At 41.4% G+C, this 15,037-nt stretch overlaps 2 protein-coding genes across 5 annotated transcripts in view; one reads left to right on the top strand and one right to left on the bottom strand.

Moving 5' to 3' along the window:
• Positions 1 to 308, bottom strand: part of LOC143100176 (uncharacterized) — a 91,793-nt gene extending 91,485 nt beyond the window's left edge. For 3 of the 4 annotated variants that reach the window (XM_076263149.1, XM_076263150.1, XM_076263151.1), the window contains exon 1: positions 221 to 301. The gene's annotated coding sequence lies outside the window, so the exon portion shown is untranslated. Of the gene's footprint in view, positions 1 to 220 lie in introns of all 4 variants that reach the window. The other variant, XM_076263148.1, reaches the window with a different exon arrangement.
• Positions 309 to 6,336: 6,028 nt separating this feature from the next.
• On the top strand, positions 6,337 to 13,156 carry LOC143100177 (zinc-binding protein A33-like). Its single transcript, XM_076263152.1, has 6 exons — positions 6,337 to 6,885; positions 7,376 to 7,471; positions 7,601 to 7,831; positions 8,064 to 8,086; positions 8,172 to 8,290; positions 10,599 to 13,156. The coding sequence occupies exons 1-6, from the start codon at positions 6,487 to 6,489 to the stop codon at positions 11,255 to 11,257; spliced, it is 1,527 nt and encodes a 508-aa protein (XP_076119267.1). The 5' UTR covers positions 6,337 to 6,486; the 3' UTR covers positions 11,258 to 13,156.
• Positions 13,157 to 15,037: the final 1,881 nt, after the last annotated feature.

The raw sequence follows: 15,037 nt of genomic DNA, 5'->3' as shown, positions 1-15,037 counted from the left end.
GATAAGTAACCTTAAGTAGAGCCATAGCCTACTATGTAGAAAAGTATTTAAGCTAAATATGAGAAAACTACCGTCAAATTTGCTTTCAGTGGCTCTAGGGTGCAGCCTACGCCAAATGTCAACGTCTCTAGGCTTTGTAAAAGCAACCTTCGTAGGCTTATCCTGCGATTCAGTCGAACATACAGAATAAATGTGACAGAATATATAACATATTACATACCTTCACTGTAGAGATGAATGCATTATCCAACCATAGTGGCAAGCGTAACGTAACGAGACTTGATGCGACCAGCGATCTTAGTTGTTTTACTTTCGATTTTGAAGAGCACCGCCTTTCCGTTAAAAGACCACGAGGTCAACGCGACAGGGAGCATATGGGGTTTATATTTTTAAGGAATTTCTACAAAAAATATGCGGAAGGTAGCCTCCTTTTGAAAACCAATCATTGTATGTGTGTTACATTAGTGCCTATTATTGCACAGTTGGGTTTATGTTATGTCACAAGGTCCGGTATAGGCCTAATGGATTTATTTGGGGGGGGGGGGGGGGGGGGGGGCACTATGCTAATACCTGTGCACAAAAAAGTCTTTAGAGTAACAAGGCAGAATTATGTAGTAGGCTATTAGGTTACTTTACAATATGCTATAGCTGCTTACTTGGCTGGAGCCAAATAGCCTCCACAACACAGACACAAGATAAATGCAAATGCAAGGCCAGCGCGCTCAGAGCACTACAAAAGCAGGACACATACACTGAAATACTCAGGGAAATCAGTGAAGACAGCTGCGAGGATAAAAAAAAAAAAAAACAAGGGCCAGGTGAAACCTCTACTGCCAAAATATATTTTTCTTATAAGATTCACTTGTAGATGAGTCTGGTAATGAAATGTGAACAACATTAAAGCTATTTCACCAACTTCAGTTTCTTCCACCACTTCATCTTCACTTCAGCCACTTTTACAGATCTCTTCCACACTATGCTATGGCAGTTGTCACAACCACAATAACATAGTTAAATTTAACAGTGCACAATTTAAAATGTTTTAAATGTATTAAGGAGAGTAGCAATAATAAACAACAATGTCAATCAACTAATTCAGTCAATAGCCTAATGAAAATAAACAAATACTATAATATACAAACCATAACGCATAAGAAACGCTTAATAAACTAAGCGCGTGTTGAACAGATATGCCTTATATCCTTGTAAAGAAAATAAGCATGAATTGATTGTAGGAGGGACGCTGTGAAACATTCTGAACAGAAACATTCCATTTCACTTAAATTTCAGCTAAAACATGTCAAGCACATTGTGGTCATAATGGACTGTAGTTAACCCTTTACACGCCATATGGGACAGAAATTCCCTGTGACTGACATATATGTAGGACTAACATGGCAAAAACAAAAATTGAGTGCTGGTTAAATTGGGCACTTTATAAACTCGTAACACAGTAACACACCTCCATGTCTAAGCTATACAAAAATAGGCCTAATTAGGCCTACATAACATGTAGTGCATTTCATTGGCATGAGGAGGAAAATATGAATCCAAACCAATTTAACTTAAAGGGACACCAGGCAACGTTTTCGTGTTAATTAATCATCTTCGTAAGTCGGTATATGGTTAAATGACTCATTATGGGGCGAATGAAGGCTCTCTCGCCCGCCCCTACTGCCTGTAGGAAGAATATCCCACTTGCAAGTTCGGTGTATCCTACCCGCCGACCGAAGCAGGATCAGTTTACAGCACAGAGGCAGGCTAACGAAACGCTAGAGATTGTTGCAAACGTGTGTATAATGGCAGAGCCAGCGAAGAAGCAGCAAAAACCCTTGATGAAAGACGCAAAGAAAAGGAAAAGAGCTTCAAACCGAGCGAGGGGGAGTTTCGTAGAGAAAAAGCATCAGGCTTGCCTGGTGTCCCTTTAACTTACCATGACCTTGTCTATCCTGATATCCCTCCTATCTACATCCCTTGGCTGACTCTCAACAATCTCCCTCTTATGCAAGGCAGTCTAGATGTAGTTACTCTAACCCATTTAAGCCCAAATTTTTCCCAGACTTGCAAATATGCAAATCATGTGTTATTAGCAACCCTTTGAAGTAATCAATATTTTTTGGGGGGAAAAAATGTAGAAAAGTAGATGAAAAAGTGAGTTTTATTACGCGTATATTCAATTAAAGGTTGCTCAAATTGAATTTTTTGTTAAAATAAAGGTATTCTGACAGGACTTTTCAAACTGATACTGTATGAACACTGAGACCAATGACGATAATAAATATGAAAAATATGTTAACATTGTTTATTTACTAGGAGCTTCGGCTCGTTAAAATAGAACCCTGAGTGTGTATGTCTGTGCGTGCGAGTGTGTGTCTGCATGTAGCTGTGAGAGTTAGTGTATATGGTGTGTGTGTGTGTACCTGCATGGAGTATGAGAGTTAGTGTGCATGTGTGCACATATGTGTGTGTGAATATGTGTATGTGTGTGTGTGAATAAGTGTGTGTGTATGTCTGTGTGTGTGTGTGTGTGTGTGAATATGTGTATGTGTGTGAATATGTGTATATGCGTGAGTGTGTATGTCTCTGTGTGTGTGTGTGTGTGTGTGTGTGAGAGAGAGTGTATATCTGTGTGTGTGTGTGTGAATATGTGTGTGGGAGTGTGTATGTGTGTGAGTGTGTATATCTGTGTGTGAGTGTGTGTGTGTGTGTATGTATGAGTATGAGTATGTGTATGTGTGTGTAGGTGTAGAAGTATGTGTGCATCTACATACAACATTCTATCCCACCGGTCACTATTGTGACCGTTAACATGTTTACTCATTCTGCAAACACACCAAAGACATTTGAATAATTATAAATGTATATATCATAACTACACACCTTAAAGACCATGTGTACAAAAAATCTTTTCCCTATGTTTATTTTAACATACTTTTATTTGGGAGCTGTGAGGCAGTCATCCTCTTCTCAAGGTGCAACCAGGAAGTAAACAGCTCTGGTAATGTGACAATTTACTCAAAACATTTGACACTGCACACATTTCATTGTCTCCTTTGAAATTTTGAAATGTCTCCTTTTGTACTACATCTTGATTCTTTTTTTTTTTGTAAGTCTTTTGGGAAAAAGCGCCAGTTAATAAACATAAATATGTACCTAACCCTCAGCTGACATCCACTGAAAAGGCATTGGTGTTACTTAAAGATATCCACACAACTGAAATCATATTGCAGTTGTAATTAATGGGTTCAATACTAAACACCATAACTAATCATACAAATAATGAAATTATAATACAAATTAATAGATTATTATTTCATAATAAATGCACTATAATGTTCAATTGATAACTATAGCATCTACTTTTACACTAGTAGATGAGTGGGAGTGATGCATGTCAAGCAGGGTGATTTGCACTAGTAGATGAGTGGGAGTGATGCATGTCAAGCAGGGTGATTTGCACTAGTAGATGAGTGGGAGTGATGCATGTCAAGCAGGGTGATTTGCACTAGTAGATGAGTGGGAGTGATGCATGTCAAGCAGGGTGATTTGCACTAGTAGATGAGTGGGAGTGATGCATGTCAAGCAGGGTGATTTGCACTAGTAGATGAGTGGGAGTGATGCATGTCAAGCAGGGTGATTTGCACACTCACCTCTGCCTCAGTGCCTCTCCTTTGGGTTGCCAGGTACAAGGCTTTAAATCACACACACAGAGAAAATATCCATTTGATTGTTCGAATTACAATGAAATCCGGATGACAGGAGAACTTCTGAATTGGCAACAACGGGGAGAAAGGGTCAAGAATAGTGAGATCGGGAGTTGGCAGATGTGCCTTTCATGCACCAGCAGGTGGTGCTGTTTCGCTGTTTTCATTGGCTTCCACCAAGCGGTCATTAGAAGAGAAAAAATAATAATTGTGAGTATTTATTCCTTTGCCAATTCTTTCACACAAACATACGTCACAGGCACGTGGAGGTGCAAACAATATCGGAGTTTTGCTTGATTTGACCATCAGTTAGCTTTGAAACAGGCATTTTAATTTTGATAGACAACAGAAATACATCATAGGAGTGATTAACATCAAAAAATCTAGACTGGAGTAACTCAACATTTGACACCGATATGTTTAGTGTTTCTAAAGACGTCAAATAGCCCGCTATAGTTACCAAATTCATAGCCAACGAGCCAGAAGTGAACACTCATAAATGGCTATAAAAACGGTGCTTTCATTAGGCTATACAATACAACAAAATACTTTTATAACCCTTGAGCCAGCTCCTTATGTGATCTCAATGGTGATGCAGCGTTTGCACCTCCAACAGTATGGCGTACCTGGTTACCGCCCTAAAACGTCTGTAGGTTTGTGTGAAAAAATTGCCATTTCACAGAATTAAAAGAGAACAGTAGCCTGACGAGGCTATAGAACAGTGGAAAAGTGGATGATCCACCTCCTGTCTATTTCTCTCTTCTCTGTGGTTCTGAACCCAAAGCACTGCACCACAGCAGCACTGACTCCTGAATCCGCAGGTCCTGGTATGTTCCACATTACCAGTCCTCGTATCACTCTCAGAGGCTCTGACGTCAGCCATTATCAGAATTCAGGCGGCAGCACATGGGGAAAGTATTATAGGCCTACAACATTTACATCTCAAAATAATTTTGAAAGTCATTTAAAGTTGATATGTGTAGCAATCTATATATGTGTAGGTATTTTTTTACTTTTTAAAGGACTCCTAAAGACCTCAAAATAATGTTTCCAAAATAATTTTGATGACACATAAACTCTAACTAGGCGATCAGCACTTTTGCCGCACTCTTATGGCTTGTAAAATAGCAACAGGAAGTTGCTGTTTGGGTAGGAACCCTGCCCCCCCACAAAACTGAAACTTAAAAGAGCTGCTATACTATAGAGACAGGATAGACAGGAATTCAGAGCTCTCTCGGTGCTGTCAGTGCATTCCCTTTATATTGTATCAGAGTTATAGTGGAGTTATAGTAGAGTATAGTTTGTTGCAAAGATGCACATTTCATTAATTTATTATTGTGCTTCTCAACTGTAGGGGGACCCCGAGAACAAATGTCCTTTAGTGCTGATGTAAACAAATGAACAAACAAACAAATAAATTTAAAAAATGCAAAAAAAAAGGCAAGCTTCACAGAAAAGATTAGACCATATCTGATTAAACAGACATAGCCTATAGTGAGTGCACACTATACTAAGCACATAGATATGGAGCAGATAAGGGAGATGACCCAGTGTCTGCTCACCTAGGTGGTATGGAAGAAATGTAACTACACCTATTAATACCTGGAGTCTATAAGGCTTGTCTTTACAGTTAGTAAGTTTACGTCACGTATACATTAGACAAGTCTGTGCACCACGGGACAACCATTCGTTCATACTCAGTCATATTTATTTCAAAGGAAAGCAGAACAAACTGGGATTAGTCAAATGTCAGTGCTTTCAGAGAAGATCTGATCATCTTAGTTTCGATTCTGCATGTCTGGAGCATCAGATCATGTTGTTGATAGAAAAGGTTACAGACAGATCATGTTGTTCTTTATAAAGCAAATTTCCCTTGCAGTGGTTGATTAGGGGGACTTCGAAAACCTGGACAGATGTTAGGCTGATTAGTCCTTGAGTACTTGGAGTGGTCGTTGGCGTTGGTGAATGAGGAGCACTTGGACAAGGCCTATCAGACGAGTAGGTGTGAGAACCCCCACTCTTCACACTTCATCTCTAAAGACAAAATCACATCAGGAATGCTCCAGTCCTATTCCAGTGAACCCCAATTTACACCTGTAAACCACAAAATAGCACATGATCGTATGTGTGTGTTCCTGTGTGTGTGTGTCTGTGAATGCGTGAGTGCATGTGTGTGTTTGCACTTGTATAAATAAGAATAGATTCACAACTCTTAAAGTTGTATCAATTTCACTCCAGAAACCAGCTGAGGCTTGGAACCAAAAGAACACATTTCATTTGTAGCATAGCAACTGTCAGTAAAAAAAGTCTGCAGTCACAACAAGTGAAGTGTGGGCTATAATGTGAAAAATGCCATGCATGCTGTTATCATAATATATGGCGTAACATGATCGTATCTTCTGGTAAATCTGAGCATGAAAAGAATGCCTTCTAATCTTGTCTTTGTGGAAACGGCTGTATGAGGTCTCTCCTTACAATACAGACCTGACTGGATTTTAGTGAAGCATTACTGCCCAGGACACTTAGATCAGATCCATTAGTGTCTGTACTTTCCCAGAGCCCCTCCCTCTGACGCTCTTTGTCTTAACAGGAAAGTGAAACTGAGTGGCAGTCAGAGTGCTGTTGTGTAGCTATTGCACAGTCAGTCATTCAGATTGGGATCTGGTATCTGGTTAAAACCAATGCTTGAGCTTCAGGTTACTGGGAGATAATAAGCCTGTGGGTCTGACGGAGCAACACTTGTGGAGATTGTGGTTAGCTTATATAATTCAACGGGAACACTATGGCATCAAAACTGGAGGCAGATCTTCACTGTCCTGTGTGCTATGACATCTTCAAAGATCCAGTCATCCTGACTTGCACTCACAGCGTCTGTAAAGCCTGTCTGCAGCAGTTCTGGCAGACCAAACCATCCAGAGAGTGTCCAGTCTGCAGGACGATATCGGCGCCACAAGACGAGCCTCTAACTAATCTCATACTGAAGAATCTGTGTGAGTCTTTAGTGAAGGGGAAAGGTGAGAGAGCCTTGACGGGGTCTGAGGTGCGCTGCCGCCCCCACAATAAGAAACTCAAGGTCTTCTGTCGGGAGGATAGAGAGCTTGTGTGTTTGCTGTGTCGAGACTCAAAGCAGCACCGTAACCACCACTTCTGTACTCTAGAGGAAGCAGTACTTGAACATAAGGTAAGAGTACATTCCTTTGATGCAACATTAAGAAAATAGGAAAATGTTATATTGTTACTTCATTAAGACAATGTTCAAAACATAGTTATGGACTGTTATCCATTTCCAATGGATATTGCTAGTAAAGTTCTGTTTACAGGTACAGTAAGTGATTGCACAGGAAGTTGCATTTTGTTTATGTTTACATTTATAGAAATTAGTAGCCAACGCTTTTGTCCAAAACAGCATTATTTTAACCAAACAAATCACACCAGAGAGGTAGCTCACCCCTCCCTTTCAGTACTCCCAGAGATACTCCACACAGGGTTTTGTTTTGGCCTGAGGACCGGGAGATGATTGCCAATGATTGATGAATGTGACTGGACTTAAATGTTATGGGCTTAAAATTGTATGGGCTTGAATTATGTAACATCGCTGACTTCATTTTTAAGGTTTAATCTATGTGGTATAGGTATAATCAGGACTATGATTAACCGCTTGTCCTTCACAGAGGAAGATAGAGACCAACCTAAAGCCTATAAAGGAGCAACTGAAAGCCTTTAAAGAAGCAAAGATAATAAGTGACAAAACAGCTACAAAGATTAAGGTGAGAAACCACATTATTATTTACCCTTCAAGTCTCATAAAAAAAAATTGTGTGTGAACTTAACATGACATTATATTGTTGACAAACACATTATTTTGGCTGAAGAACTGTTTTGATATTTTACTTCAGACTCAGGCCCAGCAAACAGAGAAACATATCAAGGATGAATTTGAGAAGCTTCACCAGTTTCTACGAGAAGAAGAGGCAGCCAGGATAGCTGCACTGAGGGAGGAAGAGGAGCAGAAGAGTGAGATGATGAAAGAGAAGATTGAGAAGATGGGCAGAGAGATCTCATCTCTTTCAGACACCATCAGAACCATAGAAGAGGAGATGGGAGCTGATGATGTCTCATTTATGCTTGTAAGAACATTACTCCTTTCTAACACCAACATCACAGGATGTGACCCTGATGGATCCAATGCCCGCCATACCATCAAATGTTTCTGTTGTTGTTGTTATAGTTTGTATGTTTTAATACATTTAAATTTAATTATGCTTTGATAAAATAATAAGTGGCTGATAATTACACTAATATAGTAATATTATAAGTACTTTAATAATAAGCCTAATCCATATATGTGTCATTTTCCAGAACTACAACACCACAGTGGAAAGGTGAGTGATCTGCCTCCTGTCTCTCTCTTCTCTGTGGTTCTGAACCCAAACCCACAGCAGCACTGACTCCTGAATGTTATTCCAGAGCCCAGTGCACACTGCAGTATCCAGAGAAGGTTACAGGTCCACTGCTCCACGTGGCAAAGCACCTGAACAACCTGCGATTCAGAGTCTGGGAGAAGATGCAGGACATGATTGAATACGGTGAGGACTGTTTCATGTGATAGTCATGTACAGTACACGTACACACACACACACACACACACACACACACACACACACACACACACACACACACACACACACACCAGTGTGCCTCTATCTATTAAAACACTGATTACAAACACTTACAGAATGACTTAAAGTACTGGAGCTAACGTTAAAAGAAGAAAACTATTATGGAAGCAATACCACCTCAAGCTACATGAGAAAGGGGACACACGGCAGTCCTTTGGACATCTGTGTGTTCATACCTCTCCCTTCTATTCGTGTCAGAAAAGGCAGAGAGCTGTTTTTTGTTTTTTATTGTATCATCTAGTATCTATCACCAGGGGTTAGGGTGACCAGATGACAATGGGTGGAATTCAGGACATGACGGGGGGAGATAGCCTACATGAATTTCAAAACTGCACCAAAATTATTTTTATTTAGAAATTCAACTGTCTGTCATTTGGTAAACCAGCCTACTGATAGCACTTTAACAGTGCGTGTACATTTCTATAACACTTAACGCTAATAGGCCTAGCCTAGGCTACTTTATGCCCAAATTATTTTTTATCTATGAACTGTCGGTCGGTGTAACCCAGACACCAGCAACGTTAATTTTGTACGACCAATCACTCCTTGTGGCTGCACTGGTTTGTGCTTTTTATCAGGCCCGGGGCAGCCTGAGCCTCCATGTCAACAATGAATGAAATTAGCCTATTAGACAATAATAATATTGATATCAATGCATGTAAATTCAAGCGAGTAGGCTATGCTACACATAAATTTTTTTCTTAAGATACAGGATTGCTGAAGGCAATGAGCAGCCAACCACCATGAATGAATAGTTTTTAGTGTATCAGTCAATACTCAAGACTCTGGTAGGCTATCATTTTCGGGACAATTAGGGCAGGACAGTTATGCCGGGCAGCCGTGGCCCACTGGTTAGCACTAGGATACTAGGATTCGGGACAACTGCTTGTATTTCAGGACTGTCCCGAATTTTTCAGGACGTCTGGTCACCCTACCAGGGGTGTAGTGGTTAAATAAGAGGTGGGTAAACTATGAATTTTGTGATCACATTAAGGTGGACTGCGCCATATGGTATCAGATTTTCAAAAAAGGCATTCAGAACATGTTTGATGATGGTGGAGGTTATTGTCCAATGTTCAGTTGTATCAGTGATTGTATCAGTGATTTCAGGCCCAAAAAATACCCAAACATAAATGATCACATTCATCTTTCCTAACTGCCCAGCTGCCTGCCCCATAAACAGGCCGTCAAAAAAACGCGTCTCTGTAGGCAGCCTAGGCTCCGAGATCTGTACACAAAAACAATTGCTACCAACAAGGGTTGGCAACCCCTCAAAGGCAAAATAAAGTATTTCAACCAATAACCGACAAGATGCGCGTTTAGGAGTTTTAATTGCACGGGAGGGAGGGGGAGGGAGTATCGAGCTAGCTCTCTGTTTTGTTTGAACATCAACAGAAGTGACGTATCCCCGCTATCGCTGATACAACCTTTAAAAGAGAATTTTTGTCACATTCGGCAAATATCTCCTCACAATCCACCAGCAGCCCACCCTGTGAGTACTCTGGGAATAAAATTATCTTCCCATACGACCCTGGCCCTGTAAACTGAATACAAGCACTCCCACTCGCACAACACTATTGCAGCCAATCAGATTCAGGTGGTGTTATTTCACACAAACCTACTGAACACTGAGGGGAGGGGGGGCTCATGAAATATCAACAATATTTCTCCTGTATCAGTAACCTGTAGCATGGGGATATGACACAGAAATCCACTTAATGGAGACCACAAATATGAGACAGAAATCAACTTAATGCAGACCGCAAATATAAGACAGGAAACAACTTAATGCGTAGAGCCCAAATCTAAGATTCAAACTAATACATGCAACTCAACACAAGTTCAGAATGTGTGCCATGACTAGTTACTCTATGGAGTGAGACAGCAAGGTGGCCCTGAACACAGGATAAAATACATTTGTTTGCCACTCTTATCTGGGGGGTGTACAAGGACACATGACTCTGATTGGACGGAGGGCATGGGAGGAGAGGGAAGATACGTGTTTCTCAGAGGAAAGACCGAGGCAGACTCCTGTCGAGAACAGCTACAGTGTCTGCAGTTCATGGACACTGTCCCATCAGTTAAATCAGGCGTTTGTTAGTAGTCACGTGATATTGCAGCATCACTGTTCAGCATTTACATTCATTAAGAAAAGGTTTTAAACTCAAATACCTATTTGTTAAGTGAGTGTGTTTGTTTTTTGTGCTCTCTGCAGCTCCTGTGACTCTGGATCCCAACACTGCACACCCACGACTCATCCTGTCTGAGGATCTGACCAGTGTGAAATGGGGTGATGAGCAGCAGCAGCTTCCTGATAACCCAGAGAGATTTGATGAGTATGCCAGTGTCCTGGGCTCTGAGGGCTTTGACTCAGGGACTCACTGCTGGGATGTGGAGGTTGGTGACAGTAATGAGTGGGACGTCGGTGTGATGGCAGAGTCTGGCCAGAGGAGGGGTAGAAATATGGACGAGAATGTCTCCAAACGCTGGATTGTGCGCCACTCTAATAATGAGTACACGGCACGTTCTGGAATGGTGTCCTTCCTGCGTGTTCTATTTAATAGGTCAGACATTCCCCTCACAGTCGAGCAGAACCCCCAGAGGATCAGAGTGAAGCTGGACAGAGACCGAGGAAGAGTTTCATTCTCCGACCCTGATAATGACACACACCTGCACACATTCACGCACACTTTCACCGAGAGGGTGTTTCCCTACTTTAACTCTACGTTTCCCATGAAGATCTTACGGAGAAAGCCGGCCATAACAGTAGAACAGCACAGGAGAAGAAGAGGGCAGCTGAAATGTCTCCCGCAGTGGAGAACGCCTGACTTGAAGGCCTACACATGTTTGAATGGGAATGAGCAGGAGAGATAAGCATCAATGTTCAAGCAGTTCATCTCTGAGACTCCGTCTCTGTAATTGTAATCTTCTCGCAGTTACCCCTGTTTTCCACTGGTTTCTTCCGCACTAAATTCCATCTGCAACACTAGCTTTGTTTATACTGTGGGCCATCAGCCCAGGAACTTTGGCCTAGGCTCACGAGCACTGGGGCTAGAGTTCCTCCTGTGTTTACATTATCATGGGTCATGTAACCAACTGCCAGAGGCACTGCGCAACATTCCATGAACAGATTTAAAAAAAATAAATAAAAAAAAACACTCAAACGTTACACATCAAACAGACAAGTTCTGCTTATTATAACCTTTTTACAGCCGGGCTCAACATGCTTCTGCGTCAAGTCCACGGTGTAGCTACGGCACCACTCCTACGGGGTCGTGACCCATTTTATGGTTCTGCGTCGGGTTGCTTTGCATCGCGGTGCATGTCGCCTGTGTCTGCGTTGCTCATCACCGAAAACAATAGACTGTAGACGACGGTACTCGGAATGGCAAACCGCATAGACTATCGTGCCAAAATATTAATCTTATTTGTTTGGCCTTTTCTTGCTTGGATTTTGTACAAAGTATCGAGAAATAGACACAGTAAAATCCATTGACCTAGTTACTGTAACCAGTAAATAAGTCTGAGGTTAAGTTTAAGTTATGGTAGCAAGCGAACTTTAGCACAACTGCCCACAAAGTACTGCTTGCTGGCAAAGTGCTAATTTGAAAATGTGACTGACATAGACACTTTACAAACGGGTAACCCTGTCATTGTAACCAAAATATATCTAAGTTTATTTGCAAAGCTTATGTCTGTGAACTCAATACACATGACGAGTTGACCAATCACAGTCCTTGCGGTCTGCGTCGCCTCGACGCAACGTTACAATGTTTTGGAGGTGCACGTGGAGCTACGGCGGAGGGGTCGGAGAGGGGTTTGCGACGACGCAGAGGGGTCTGCGGGGGTACGCCTGTGATTCGACGCAGAAGCATAAAACAGACTCAACAGTCAATGGTTCCTTTCCCACCTGTTGTGCAGCGGCATATGTCAGACGTGTGTGTTGTTGAATTTTGGGGGAAATTAATTTAACCACGCTGCCAAGAGGCCTGGGAAACAAGATTGAAATGTGTGTTTTTGCATACCATACTTTGCTAGGAATACAAAATAGATACAATAAAAACACAATAAAGACTAACAAAGAATATGCCTTTTGAAGTCCACTTTCACCAGTAATATCAAAGTTGAGCTGACTAAAGTGTGATTGAAATATAAACTTGCTTAAGCAAAATGTAATCATGCTATGAAAAATATAAACCCTGCTTGAGTATAAAATGTATTCTTGCTATGGAAGTGTTCATGCTATAAAAATGAAAATGTTTTGAGTATGATCATACATATAATCATGTTTGGAAAATAATCATACTTTGAATAAGAAATGTGTGGTGTAAGTGTTGCTTCAACATAATCATGTTTGTGCAAAATGTGTTAAGAAAATGATTATTTAAAAAAACTGGGACTATAGAAACTGCAGAGGATGTGGTGCAGACAGGTGTAACCTGTGTGTAGCCAAACCACACAAGTTGACGTGAATGGCTCTTTGAGCACAGAAACATACAATATGGAAGGCGCAAAATATAAAAAGGAGAGAAAAAATTAATTTACAGAGTTGAGACCTTTTTACGGACACAGTCGAACGGGGTGGGGGGGGGGTGTTAAGGGCTCGCAGTCGTACATAGTAGAACAACTTATCTGACTTTTGGACTTTTCGCTTCTTTGTGCTTTTATTTTGAACTTTTATTTTATTTGGGGCATTTTTACATATTTCTTTTTATTTTGTATTTTTCTGTAATCCTTTTTATTCTTGTATAATAAACTACTTGTAGTAAGGAAGAGTTAAAAGACTTTTTGTTGTCTGCATGGTCGCTCTGTAAAGAGTACGTTTTCCCTCCCGGATGGGCTAAGATAACCCAACTCTCTCTTTTGGCTGCAAGATTGAAGCACTGGAGTATTGTCGTGATTCACGTGTGTTGGAGACTGCTACAAATATTGCTGGTTTAGGGGGAGGGGTAAGTTGCCACTGTCTAGACTCTAGAACCCATGTTTTATCTCCTGTCTAATGGAAGAGAGTTCCATTAGAGTTCCTCCTGTCTAATGGAATGGAGCTCGCTGACAGCATTGAAAAAAGGTTTAATAAATTAATATTAAGAATAAATGAATTCATTAATTTGCTAATGCATTTTATTTCATAAGGAATGCTTGTATATCCAATTTATTCCCGGACCAGAATTGTTATTGGAGTATTATGAAGTCAAATAGAAATGTTACGTTTTCCATTTTATGTGTGATGACAATCATGACTTGTAAAAATCAAAGTTTTTATTAAACCTGTAGCTGAATAAAATACTTTTTGTTTATGTTTTTCTTTGAGAGGGAGACAATCTAATGAATGAATATTTCATGTTGTTTGCCTGAGCTAACACTAAGTGGATGGGAGTGCATGACAGGCAATGAATAGGATAAAAGTATATATCAGTGCGTATAGGCTGTCAGCTTTAATTCTGTCCTGTCACCTTCAATGTACCGGTACTGAATCACTGTATTTAGAAACATATGGTCCTAGTTTCATTAATGGACAATGAGCAAAGACTTTGGCTAATTGGATCACATTGCAAAATAATCTGCATATGTTATGAGCATGTCCCAAACACAACCCAAGGGGGGCAGTGCACGGCAATGCTTTGCTTTGGAGGTCTGCGCGGGACTGATTTTTCAGTCCTGCGCCCGCCCGCTCCCGCAATATTCTGTCCCGCTCCCGCATTAATGTGTCATTTTTAGTCCCGCTCCCGCCTGCATCCGTAACATGATGTCCCGCTCCCGCCCACTAAAGCCCGCATGCAGGAGGGATAGCCTATTCAGCTTTTCTTTCTGTCTCACGAAAGGACACACACACCTGAGAAAGACTCCAGATGTCAGTTTCTTGGTTCTGAATGTAAGCTAACAACTGAAGTAGGCCTAGTCTGGTGCCCTCTTCCTCTGTTCCTCTGCTTTCGATTTCTAGTTTTGACAATGAGCAGCAGGAACAAATTGAACCCACGTAAACGACTATATAGGGCCTATAGGCTATAGGCCTGCTATCCGTCAGTTATGCTTAAACCCCGTTTTTAAATGCTGCCTAACAGAACATCCAGCTGAACTATAGTTATGAACAGTACTTTAATCATTTTCATATTTAATTTTACGCACATATTTAATTTGCGGGAGTGCAGTGAATCATCGGTTTGTCCCGCACCCGCGAACGCACCTCTCTCATCCCGCCCGCTCCCGCAGAGAGCTTTCAAAAGTTGTCCCGCGCCGCACTCTTTTGCGTCGGGACCCGCAGGTCTAGTGCGGGAGTGCAGACCTCTACTTTGCTTGTCGGCTATCAATGAAATTAGGACCCCATCATGTTAATATTCCCATGCCTGGACACTTACATGTGCCATGTGTGGAGGCCTCTTTGGTGTTGGTGTTGGTGTCAGGGGGCAGGATTCAACACACCCTACCCTGTAGTGCCCAGAAGAGCCTTGAGGCTTGAGACTGGGGTAGGCGGACTCTCTCTCTAGCTCTCTCACCTCTCTCTCTCTCTCTCTCTCTCTCTCTCTCTCTCAGCTATTCTCGACATCGCAGCCATGGATGACGAAAACTGGTCACCTCAGGGAGGGGCATGAAACTATAGACAACAGAGTGATGCAATGCAACACACACAGACATGGTGTCATGATTATTTTACTT

This window comes from Alosa pseudoharengus, unplaced genomic scaffold (assembly GCF_046254945.1).
Source record: "Alosa pseudoharengus isolate Yale_2024_CS ecotype anadromous, Long Island Sound unplaced genomic scaffold, YU_APseudo_1.1 YU_APseudo_1.1_scf_3, whole genome shotgun sequence".
In the NCBI taxonomy this organism is placed as follows: domain Eukaryota; kingdom Metazoa; phylum Chordata; class Actinopteri; order Clupeiformes; family Clupeidae; genus Alosa; species Alosa pseudoharengus.
This window is presented reverse-complemented; position numbering and strand designations above follow the sequence as displayed.

Excerpts from the sequence above, each read along its gene's own strand:
- LOC143100177 (XM_076263152.1), top strand. The coding sequence starts at position 6,487 with ATGGCATCAAAACTGGAGGCAGATCTTCACTGTCCTGTGTGCTATGAC. Across the intron at positions 7,472-7,600 it reads AAACAGCTACAAAGATTAAG|ACTCAGGCCCAGCAAACAGA; the intron begins GTGAGAAACCAC and ends ATTTTACTTCAG. Across the intron at positions 8,087-8,171 it reads TACAACACCACAGTGGAAAG|AGCCCAGTGCACACTGCAGT; the intron begins GTGAGTGATCTG and ends ATGTTATTCCAG.